Source organism: Lolium perenne, chromosome 2 (assembly GCF_019359855.2).
Source record: "Lolium perenne isolate Kyuss_39 chromosome 2, Kyuss_2.0, whole genome shotgun sequence".
Lineage (NCBI taxonomy): Eukaryota > Viridiplantae > Streptophyta > Magnoliopsida > Poales > Poaceae > Lolium > Lolium perenne.
In genome coordinates, this window is record NC_067245.2 from 274,177,950 (window position 1) to 274,190,157 (window position 12,208).

At 46.6% G+C, this 12,208-nt stretch overlaps 1 protein-coding gene across 1 annotated transcript; it reads left to right on the forward strand.

Annotated features, from left to right (window-relative positions):
• Positions 1-908: 908 nt before the first annotated feature.
• Positions 909-7,728, forward strand: LOC127335876 (putative RING-H2 finger protein ATL71). Its single transcript, XM_051362607.2, has 3 exons — positions 909-1,222; positions 3,266-3,363; positions 7,116-7,728. The coding sequence occupies exons 1-3, from the start codon at positions 1,046-1,048 to the stop codon at positions 7,435-7,437; spliced, it is 597 nt and encodes a 198-aa protein (XP_051218567.1). The 5' UTR covers positions 909-1,045; the 3' UTR covers positions 7,438-7,728.
• The last annotated feature ends 4,480 nt before the right edge of the window (positions 7,729-12,208 follow it).

Below are 12,208 nucleotides of genomic sequence, written 5' to 3' on the forward strand. Positions count from 1 at the left end.
TGTGAACCCGCGATAATATGTACATGAAAACAATCACGAATGGGTCGCTCGATGAGAAAATATTTCTAAGATACCAACCTGCGGTTGGATGGTTAGGAGGGCAGTGGCACCCCCAGCCCACCAGAGTTCAAATCCCAGATTTGACACTTTGGTGTCTCATAAAAGGCGGAATATTCTTCAGTGGGAGGCGACGTTCCCGTCGACAGCGATGCGCTTGTGGTGACTTCGTCAATCTTAAGACCCGCCGAATGGGAGGGGATTTGGTGTTCACCCAATCCCCCCAAATACCCTTCCCCAAAAATACACTAGTATGATGGAGAGTTTTCGATTTAGGCAAAATATGTGGGGATGGGAGGGGATATCTCGGGATTATGTCATTCAAAACCGGGGAAGTAAACGGACTAGTGGGGATTTTCCGGGATTCGAAATAATCCCCTACCATCCCCATAAATACCCTAGAAGTAAACAAGGACTGAAGATGCTCATAGGGGTAGGATGTGCGTGTGTGCATTCATAGGGGTGCGTGTGTGGACGTATGTATGCCTTAATTGTACTGTGTTTCGCAAAAAAAAAATTCTCAGAAAAAAGAAATTGATTTTCCCTTCAGCGATAGCATAGCGTGCCCAGAGAGCTGTCGCTGGCGGGCCCACGCTCTCCGGCAGGAGGACGCAGATACCCCCAGCCAGCTCGCAGTTCCCCCACCCGACTCTCCCACCAACCAGCTCTTCCAGCCTCCGAAGGCCACCGCTGTGCTGTGCCCATCTTCCGCTCCGCTCCACAACGCCGTTCCACCGTTCGCGACCACGTCGCCGTCAGGCGACCACACCAATCACAGACCGTGCTCGCGACCACCGCCCCCGCCCCGGCCTCCGCGGGTCCGCCCAACCAATGGGCACCCCCGGCCCCAACCTCACAGCTCTCGCGATTCGCTGCAGCGGCGGCCGCCTCTTCGAGCGGTAGGGTTTCTGGCTCTGCTCGCCGTCTTGGCCTCGTCGGTGCGGGAGGAAGTCTCGCCGGGGCGCCGTCGCGAGGCGGGCCCGCGAGGATGTTCGGGTCGGAGCTGAATCTCCTGAGCGCCGCGCTCGGCTTCGGCATGACCGCCGTCTTCATCGCGTTCGTCTGCGCTCGGTTCTTCTGCTGCCGCGCCCCGGCCGCGGACGACGGCGGTGCGCAGCCGCCGCTGGACTTCGACGCTGACTTCCCCGCGGATCTCAGCCGCCAGGTGCGTTCCACACTTTTTTTTTCTGCTGCCGTGACTCAGCAGTTTCCAAAGGGGAACAATCAATTCGTTTCTCATGTACCTGTAGTAGTAGTAGTGCCATGGTGTCTACTTACATAGCTCAAGTGTCCTGTTTACTATAGTTACTGAAAATGGGAAGATTCCAGTACTTAACTTCTAAGTTCGTGGGTAGTGCTTTTCATGTGGAAAACTTCAAACGGAGGCCTTATTTGCAAACACTCAGAATTCGTGTTTCAAAGTTTCAAAAAATCTGGAACCAAATTCTAGAGATAGCCATTCATGTATACTACAACGGTGTAAAATCTCAATAAAAATTGCTTCATATTCTAGGTGACACAAAAATGACAAATTCTGACAATTTTTATACTGAATAGTGCACATTTCAATATTATAAAACTTCTCAGATTTTGTCAATTTCGTCTAGCCTAGAATACAAGTCAGTTTGAATTGAGATTTTACGCATTGTAGTATTCATCATCGGTTGTCTCTAAAATTTTATTTCGGATTTTTTTGAAACTTTGAAATACAAATTTTGGGTGTTTGAAAATAAAGAGCTACATGTACCTCGGCCTCCAAAGCGCCACATTCCATTCATATACCGGCTTTTGAACTCATGGTAACATTTTGTTAGCATTTGATAATATACCACTTTGAAACTTTAGTAATAGAGATTCAGAAGATTTAGCCTCCTACTTCCATGGCCAATATAGGGAGGCTTATATTTATTTCTCTAGTTTTTTTTCTTTAATTTTGGGCTTCTATTTAAATTCCTCTGCTCTAATGACTGAGCAAAAGGTTCTAGGCTCCAGATATGATTTGTATAAGTATATAGTTTTCTGTGGCTCATACTATTTGTAACATAACATTATTCCTAGGTCCAAATACAAGTAGAAATTATACTAGTATGATCCTTACGAGTTTCAAAAAGAACGCTATCACATACTAATTTAAGCCTTAAGAACAAATGAACTTTGCAGCCTCACATGGAAATAGTAAGCGAAAGGTCCTGGGAGAACTCAAAAGCTACATAAACCATAAACTATACATGGTGTGTTCTAGGACACTGTTTCTTTTGAGTAAACTTGATGATTGAGTAGAAATGCAGCATTCTCCATTTTGTGCGTTTCACTCTTATGTTAGTTATGTGTTTGAAAGGTCAATTGAACAAAAAACATATTTCTTACAAAGTTATTGTTATAAATTGTACAATTCATCTCTTTCCAAGTTTTTCGTGTGATAAGTTGTACTACCTGCGTCCCAAGGCTTAAGGCTTATATTTTTCCGAAAGTCAATTGACCAAGTTTTTATCAAAAAATGTAACATGTAAAATACAAAATCAATATCATTAGATAGATAATGAAATATATTTTCATATGGTATCTACAAAATATCATATTTATTGATAGATTCTTCTAAAATTTTGGTCACACTTTATTTTGACTTTTCAAAAAAAAGCCTTAATCCTTGGGATGGAGATAGTAACTGTTATGTTTACATTCATATCAACATTAATTGAAACTACCTGTTTAACTAACAATATATAAAACCGGGAAAATATTGCATGATCCCAAGCTTCAGATGATACCATGATACCACCTCTTAAAATTTAAGTTTACAAGTTTCTAAAAATTTCGAACAAAAATTGTTAGAGTTCACAAGATGTGTGTTTGCAATCCCTAGAATTTGAAGAACCAAATTCGAAATACCTTTTCGTTTCTCTTTGTGTATTTCGAGTCTGGTTCCGAAAATTCTAGGGATAGTAAAAACACATCTTATGAACACGCACAATATTTTTTTGAAAATTTGAGAAACTTGGAAATTTGTATTTTGAGGGAGTAGTATTATGGTATCATGTATAGAACAGTCAGGTTGAATTTCTATTAATGGGTTTTCCTTTTTTATTTCTAGTTGAGCTAATACAAAGGGTTTAAACAATTAGGACAAAGAGTGTCAAAATCAATGCCCAATATTTTATATATATCTTTTGTACTTCAAAAAATAATACATTAATACTATCCTTTTCAGATGGAGCATGCTCATTGCGGATTGGAACCTTGGGTTATTTCCGCGATTCCAACCATGAAGTATAACTTTGAGGCCTTTCATTCAAAAGATGATGCCCAGTAAGTGCAACTATCTCTGTATGAACTTAAGATTTCATGGCGTCATTGTTTCTGGTATATGTTACATAATCTCCAACTTCAATGTTTTAGAACTTTTGCCACTGGGATGGATTCATCTCTTAGTAACTGGCCCGATGATTATCAATTCAATATATACAGTCATATAAGAGCAACCAGGACCCGTATTTTTCCGGCGAGAATACGGGTTTGGGCTGAAAGAGGCCCAGAACGGAGCCCGAACTCGCGGCCTGGCCCATAAAATGAGTTCGGGGCCCGAGAAACTGGACGGCCGCCCCTTACTTATACATGGCGCGGAGGCGAGCTGGGTTCCAAAACCCTACTCCCCGGCGAAAAGTCTCGACCTCCGGCAAGCAAATTATTCGCCGTCTTCGGCTTATTCGCTCCACCGCCACCACCCCTCCCTTCGCAATGGCGCGAGCACGACAGGCCGGTAGGGGAGGGGGCTGAATCGGTGGCGGAGGATCGTCGACGCGTCCGCCGGGTGTGCGGTTGGAGGCGGACCGCGCGAGGCGGGCGCGCTCCGACGAAGCTTGGAAACGGGCGGACCGCAGGTGGCTGCGCAGGTTCGCTCGCCGGCTAGCACGCTCCAAGGCGCGCGATGGGGAAGCCGACGCGCTGCCCGCCGGCTCGTGCAGCCCGCCGCTGCCAGCGCTTCCGCCGCGCGGCGATAGCGACGACGACGAGGAAGACGGGCTGGCTCTCACCTGCGGGAGCTCGGCGGAGGCGGCGCTGTTCGAGGTGGCCGCAGTCGTCCTCGCATAGGCGTCGCCGGCGCCAAAAACTCTCCTCCTCCGCCGCGCGTAGAGCCCTGGTGACAATCCCGGGCCAATTTTGGATCAAATTAGCACGCAGGAGCAGGTTTTTTTTTTGAGGAAACGCAATGCGTTTCATTTCATAGCAAAGAAGGATGGTTTTACAAGATCACATCTCACGAGGGAGGTGTGTTACAGGGTATGGTACCACAGAAGCTCAGTGGACATCCCAATCTACCGGCAGCACGGCACGCAGACCTAACGCCTCGGCCTTAGCCCAGATGGAAGCTTCTGCCCGGATCTTGTCGCATGTGCCAGAGACCGAAGGCCGCTCACCCTCGAAGACACAAGCGTTACGGTGTTTCCAGACCATCCATGGTAGCAGAAGCGTCACAGTGGCCAGGCCTTTATGCATTGGCTTGGGCGTGTTCTGTCGCGCGATGATCCACCAGTCGCTCAAGGAGGCCTCATCGACGGGAGGGTTGTAGGTAAGCCGAAGCCATGGCAGGATCTCGTACCAAACTTGCCTCGAGAAAGGGCAGGCTAGTAGGATGTGCTGCATAGTCTCCGGCTCTTGATCGCAAGGATTAAGCCTTTTTTTTCTTTTCCATTTTCCATGACCGACAACAGCTTCGGAGTGGCATCTGCCGTAAAATGCACTGAACTTGAGGGGCAGGTTGATGTACTGGTTCGGTATCCTCAGCCAGAAGCTCCAGAAACTGGTCTCGGCCAGTTTCTCGAATTGCACTGCGTTCTTCACGGTCAAAATAAAAGGGGTATAAGCCTAAAAGAAGTCCCCCTTATTGCTACACTTCTGGGCTGAGAAAAGTATCTGTTCTAGAGCTTAAGGATAGTGTTACCAACACTAACTTCTTCCGTCATGGAATTGGTGTTCCGATGGGTTCTTATGGCACAATGGTCGACAAATTTGAACAAGGGTAGCGATCAAACTGTACTCAGTGCATTCACATGTTTGGCGACATAGTGTTGGGGCTTTTTAGAAAATTTGGCGTGGAGCTAGACTACAAGTTTTTGGCCAATGGAGGTGAAGATGCACAATTATAGCATTGAAGAGGGCCACTCATATCTATTTTTGTGTCAACAACTGAATGAGGCAATTAATGCTGGTTATACATACGTCATGGAGGATGCCTTGGAGACACTTGTGTTTGTCAGTATGCCTCTCACCCATGTAAGTCCCAGGCTCATCATATGGTCATGTTTTTTCCCTGAAGGAAAATGCAGAAAATGGTATAATGCTAATGGAGAGGAATTTGCACGATCATGGCTATGATCACAACTCCCCTCAGCAGTCCATGGTACAAGTCGTGCAATTCGTTTCTTTATATGGTTGAGGAACCATGTAAAAATGACGCGGGATACAAGTTATGCACACGACATCACCTTGAGTTCAAGACTTTTTCCGACCAAAGGATTTGTTGCTCTGGACTCTGGAGAGACCGTGGGATCCTGATATGTACCAGCTTGTTTGAAGGCCAGAGGATCTCAATGCCGAAGTGGGAGCCACAAAGCGTTGCAATCTGAGCAAGCCATTGCTTGGGGGTGTCACGACCAGTACCAGATCTCAGGTGGTAATCGTGATGAACGGGCGGCTTCGGTCGGGAGCCAGCTAGCCATGGTAGTATGCAGGGATGTTTAGAACAGCAAGCGCATAGAGAGGCCGGGGTGCTGGGGTAGGAGAGCAGCACGAGGTAGGAGACAGACTGATAGCTCTATTCATATCCTCTCATTGATTACGATCCTCTCCTTATAAAGGAGTTACAACCATGAGGCATACTCGGACTGGACTCTCAAATCTTTCCTAACTTAACTCTTTCCCTAAACAAATCAGACTCCTATGTAAACCAAACTACTACCTAATTGATGCCTGCAGAAGCTGGACGTACACGTCTCTTGTAATGCAGTCCGACCATGACAGGGGGCAAGCAATATTTCTTGGGGACGGTAATGTCATACCCGTGGATGTAGCTGCCCCGGGCCTAGTAGTCATGGGTTGTGGCCCAGGTGGGCTTGGGCTTGGGCTTGGGCTTGTGCTTGTGCTTGTGCTGGAGATGATAAAAGAAGCTGCGGCACTGGGAGGAGGGTATCGAAAAGAAAATGAATTGAACTGCTCCTTCTCTCGCCTGTCTTCTTCCTCTGGTCTAGATTCTCTTCTTCGGGTCCCATTGCTACCACAATCATCCAAGGTTAGGTGCTACCATAAGCCACCACTGTATCGGTCCCCCGATCCTCACCGGCGGCAACGGGACGTGACTTGATGGCACGTGGACACTCAAGGCTACATCATCAGTGCCTCGTAATTTGTGCAGTTTCGTCTTCTTCAGCCTAATCTCAAGAAACTTTACATGACACTACTTCCTCTGTCTAAAAATAGGTATCTTAGCTTTATCTAGATACGGATGTATCTCTAACTAAAATGCATCTAGATACATTCGTATCTAGACAAAAGTGAGACACCTATTTTTAGATGGAGTAGTTTTTTTCATGTAGCTCAACTTCTGTTTGTGTGTGTGTGTGTGTTTTTGTTTGTAAAATTAACTAAAAATCAGATTTAACGTTACAATGCTGCACTTGTTTTGGAAGATATCTGGTGAAAACTATGTGGAAACCATGTTTGGAAGTTAAAAAAACTCAAATAAGGTTTAGTTATTTGGCCATTTGGGTATGTGATGTTCGTTTGGGAAGCACACCTCCCAAGTGAATGAGTTTGGAACTGAACTTTCTCATTTGATAGCATCACCCTCCTCCAATATTATGTTTAATAAAAAAATTGTTGATGGAATTCTCACCGAAACTTGATTGCTCTGAACATTTTCTCATCTTTTTTATTGGTTCGGTCTGCTCATTTCGTCTTATCAAGTAATCACTGGGCATTGTCCAGCCTTGGTTGAAGTCACGCCTCTAGAAATTATGGAATTTTTTAGTTTAAGCATTTTAATGGATGTTTTCCTTTGGCAGGTGCTCCATATGTTTAGGTGAATACAATGAGAAAGAGATTCTACGAATCATACCAACATGTCGTCATAACTTCCACCTTATCTGCTTAGATGTATGGTTGCGGAAGCATACGACTTGCCCAATGTGCCGGGTCTCATTGAAAGAACTTCCTGATGGAAAGGCTGATGTAATACCTGCACGTGGCATCCCTGAATCTCCTACCATCCCAGCTGTTAACCCAACACCCGAATGGTTCCTCCCTACTCATCGAGTTCACGGAGGCCAACAGAACAGTACAGGCACGCAAGAAACAGTAGAAATGGTTATTGAGATCCGACAGTAAATCTATCATGAGATTGTCATGGAAAAGAAGAGAGAATATGCAATTAATTTCCCTGCAACATGCCATCACGGCTTCACTGTTGCAGCACCGGAATAAAATCAGAATTGTAGGGAACCTCGTTGCAATTGCAAGTAATGTAAACATTCACTGTACATCTCGAAATGTAGATTAACGTATTGTATTAAATTATAGGACATCTATGCTCTTGGTGTTCTTTTCTTATGCTTTAGTTGCTGAATCCAAACTAACAAAAGTAAAGCTTGGAGTTACAAAGTGTGGCATGTTTCCTTACATATTAGTGGCCACCTCTTTGTGATTTGGGAGATCTTAAGTAATGTTTCCCTTTGGGTTGGTAACTTGGTATGTTGCTTACTACATCATGATGGAATCCCTGAAACGTAACTTTCACTCATGTGCTGGTGCGATGTGTGTAGGTTGTATTTGTGTAACATAATTTTTGTTCTATGCTACAACTGACTTAACGACTGGACTGGTCGTTTGTCCTATATTTAGCTCATTTTTTTATTGAAATTTAGAAGTGCCAAGATAAATTTGCCAAGATCATACAATCATGATTACATACTGATCGCTACAAGTGTCACCAAGTGAAAAGTCAATGTGTGTACGAATAGATAACCTACAATGCAATAGGGATGTATTTTTTTTTTTTGAACACAATATCATAAGCCACAAGGCCTGACATAAGGGGCTATCACTCTGAACAAATATATGCTTTTAAATTTTTTGATGGCATTTTCCTTAGCTAGTTGTCAAACATATTTGTAGCAGAACGTGGTTGGTACAGATTTCATGCAATCGTGAATAACAAACCAAACTGCCGGAGCGAATGTGCATTCGGAAAAAAATGTCTGATTATCTTGTCAGAATGAACAAAAGAACATTCTAGATAATTGACTGAAAAAATGTAATTGTCATACAATAACTACTATATTAAAGGGCAACAAACATCTTTTTTTACAGAATTTTGAGGCCTGTTTAGGATTAACGTGGAGCTGACACATATGCAATTTGGCTATTCTGGTTTCTGCTAATTCTTTTCTGTGTACAATTAGGGGTCTTGTAGCGTTTTGGTGGCAGGCTGATGTGTGATGCTTTGGTGAGTTATTGGTGTGGGCATAGCTGCATTTAGCCTGAAACTGTGGGGCTCTGGTACCTCAAGTCAGTCAAAGCGGTGCTCTCTTGAAGGCTGGACAACTTTGACACTCTCGAAGCCGTTAAGCTAATAACAACGGCGTTTCCCAAGGAGATGAGCATGGTGCTTGCAGCTGGGATGAGAGTATGATGGTGAAGTCTCATCGACGCGAGCTGGTGGCGAGCGCTCATGGGAGCGATTCCTCTCTCTCTCTCTCTCTCTCTCTGAGTAGCCTCCCTAATGGCGGCGCTCCTGATCCTTTCCCCTTCCTAAGTCCAACGCCCTCCTCTCTCTCCTTGGCCGTTGTTTCCCCCCTAGCTGAGTTGCTCCCTGTAAAAGCCCCTTTTCTCCAGGGTGGTTAGTTAGGGACTAAAATCGGGAGGAGGCGGGAGGCGGGGGCGAGCGTGCCGGCAGAGCAGTTGGCGTGCAAGAGCGCCGCTAGGCACCGCCGGTGTTGGGAGGAGCGTCGGGAGCCCGGGATGGAGGTGGCCCTTCCACGGCAGCACCCTGTTGCCTGCCAAAACCCACCGGCGAGCAGCGACGAGCAACACGGAGAGCCGGGAGGCTCCCAGGACTGCTGGTGGGCCCTGGTCCCTCGGGCGACGGCCCGCAATGCTCCGGCACGTGTCCTGGCTAAATGCAAGGGCGTGCCACCTGACCTATACCTGGCCAGGAAGGTGTTGGATTGCTTCGATTAGTTTCCTGCATGGCAGACACGTAAACATTAAATGAGCCTCGATCGGCTCTCAGGTTACCCTGTGAATCGGCTCATAGAGCCGATTAACCCATGGTTCATGTTGGATCTACGATAACATGGGGATCCTGCTTTATCAAAACCAAGTTAAATCGATCTACGATAGTTTAGGGCTTTCACCGCATAACCGAAACGTCCTACACGTAGTTGAGCCTGGCAGATACGAAAGATAACAGAAAACTGGTCCTAGAAGAGGCCTAAAAACCAACACAGAGTCGATTCCCGGAACATCCCATCTTGGATCGGCAAACCATACCTTACGCACTACTGGATCATTCAACCCGTTTGCAAGGCCTAACTATGCAGATATCAAACTAAACCTTGAATAACAAGGAACAACCATAACAGATCAGATCTACTAAATAAAGATGAAGCAAGATGCTGCCCTTACACCTAAGATAGGCGTAAAGGCAGCTAGATATTGAGGGGCAGCATAACTAAGCAAACGTATCAGAAAAGTATCGATGTAAGCCCCAAAACATCTATGATAAACAGTATTACTCGCCATCAACAAGGCTTCAGTACGAGCAACACCAGACAACGAATAAACCGACACTGCCTAGATCGCAAGGCAGCATGACGCTTACCCGGAAGAAACCCTCGAAACAAGGGGTGACGATGCGCCTAGATTGTGTTTGTTGTGAACGTGATCGTCCTCCTTTCTCAATAACCCTAGGTACATATTTATAGTCTGTGGACTTTCTATCTTTGGAATAAACCTAATTGTGTACGAACCAAACTCTATCTCTTAATTCTAAACTGAAATACGATCTACCATAATGTACAGATACACGGGCAATCTAGCCCAAATTCTCGCACGAGGCCGATTCAGAAACACTTTATGTGCGTATCCTCCAAGCCCATCTCAATCACGGCCCATCTTCTGATTTGACTAAAATCTGGTGATAACACATGCCCCCTGGTTTTGGCAATAATAATTCCAAAACCACTCTGTTTTCCTTCATCGGGTCATGCGTTGCAGAGCAGAACCGCTACAGTGCCCTTTCATCATGATGCCTCGCCTTCTCAACTTCTCCGCACTGCACGATTTGACAGTTTTGGCACCGCATCCTCGAAACTGCCACAACATTGAATCATCTTCCACTATATCCCCTTTATTTAAACTCATCCGAGCAGTTCGCTTCCTCATCCTCTTCCTCTGCATTAGCACTCGAAAAAAAACCCCTTCCTCTGCCATGGACTCCTCCTCCTCTGCCTCCTCGGGTCTCTCTTTCCAGTCCTCCTCCTCCAGTGAGCCGATGCCGGAGTACGACCCGATAAGGGCGTACGAGGCCCGCGCCCCAGAGTGGTGGGACGAGAGGGACTGGGACTTCTCCGTCGAGTCCGAGGATGACGACTCCTTGACCGACGGGGAGGACGACATCCACTTCCTTGTGGACGGGGCCTTGGAGGAGGAGAGCGACGGCGACGCCTTCTCCTGGGACGCGGGCCTCTCCTCCGACGAGGAGGACGAAGCGGAGGACGAAACCTCCTCCGGCGAGTACCCGCCGATGAAGCGCTTCCGCGCCGGGTCAGAGGACGATGACGACGACGACGAAGACGAAGAAGAAGAAGCCCCCGCCAAGGGCTTCAGCAGCAGCGACGAAGACGTCGCCGGCAGCAGCGCCGATAGCGGCGCAGACGGCGACGACGAGGGCAGCGATGGCCCCTAGATTAGGGACTAGTAGGGCTAGTAGTAATGCATTAGGCAGTAGATCTTCCTTCTGAGAGCAATTGGCTCTTATTGTAAAAATCCCTCTTAGTCAATCAATGAAGAATGCTTCTTATGTCTGATTTTCCGATTGTCAAAGTGGGTCAACGCACCAAGAACCGATGGCAACGCATCGGTCTTTCGCCATAAAACGCAATCAAGGCCAAACTCAGTTACCTAATTAGACAGGTCCAAGCAGACATTCCCCAAATTCAAACGGTAACCTGTGACCCTCATCTAAAGGACCAAACTCAGATCCCCAATTGCCCATCGAACAGATTCAACTCGCGGCGGCGCAAATCCCAGATCCTCAACCGCGCAGATTCATTTCCGTCAGCGAATCAGATGGCGGAATCGTCCAACGCCAACGCAACGGTCTCTGGCCTGAAGGTAATCCTTAACTGCCCCTCGCCATTCGAGCGTAGTGTTGGAATTAATAGCAAACATCTGAATTAACGCCTTATTCCATTATTAATTTTAGGTTTCAGACATTCTGTTGCCGCATCCTTCTCTTCCAAACTCTCTTTGTCTTGGCCCCCGTACTGTCGAGGGTCCTGCCCGTTTGATTTCTTGCGAGGCTCGTAGGATCCCCTTCGTGAACCAGGATTTAGATCTAACTTCTTGGGCCGACTGCTTACGAGCCTGGCCTAACCCTCCTGAAGATTGGGTTTCCTGGTACAGCAGAGTATCCAAAACTTACCAATCCACATGGGAAACCACAGGAATAGCCGATGCTCTGTCCTTATCATTGTCTCCCCTTGAGAAGCATGAAAACCTTCTAAAAACCATCGGCTACTTCTGGTCTGATGCTCTGAACTGCTTCATGTTTGGCCACGGCCCCATGACACCAACTCTGCTAGATGTGGTGATGATCACTGGCCTAGACATTACATCCCCCAGCCCCTCTGCTTTTATGCTGCCAAGGGTTCCTTTCAAGCTCTCTTCCAAAACAGAGTGCACAAACTGGGGTGCTTACCTTCGACGCCACATGAAAAATAAAGGCCCTGTAACAGAGAAAGAACACACGGCCTTCCTAAATTTCTGGTTGGAACACTTCATATTCTGTGGCCCTTCACTTGCTCCAACCAAGAATTACCTTCCCTTGGCCTATGAACTTGCCAGAGGCACCCAGCTTGGCATCGGCAAACTGTTC

Coding starts and splice junctions, on each gene's coding strand:
- LOC127335876 (XM_051362607.2), top strand. CDS start 1,046: ATGTTCGGGTCGGAGCTGAATCTCCTGAGCGCCGCGCTCGGCTTCGGC. Junction 1,223..3,265: donor CCGCGGATCTCAGCCGCCAG/GTGCGTTCCACA, acceptor TATCCTTTTCAG/ATGGAGCATGCTCATTGCGG. Junction 3,364..7,115: donor CATTCAAAAGATGATGCCCA/GTAAGTGCAACT, acceptor TTCCTTTGGCAG/GTGCTCCATATGTTTAGGTG.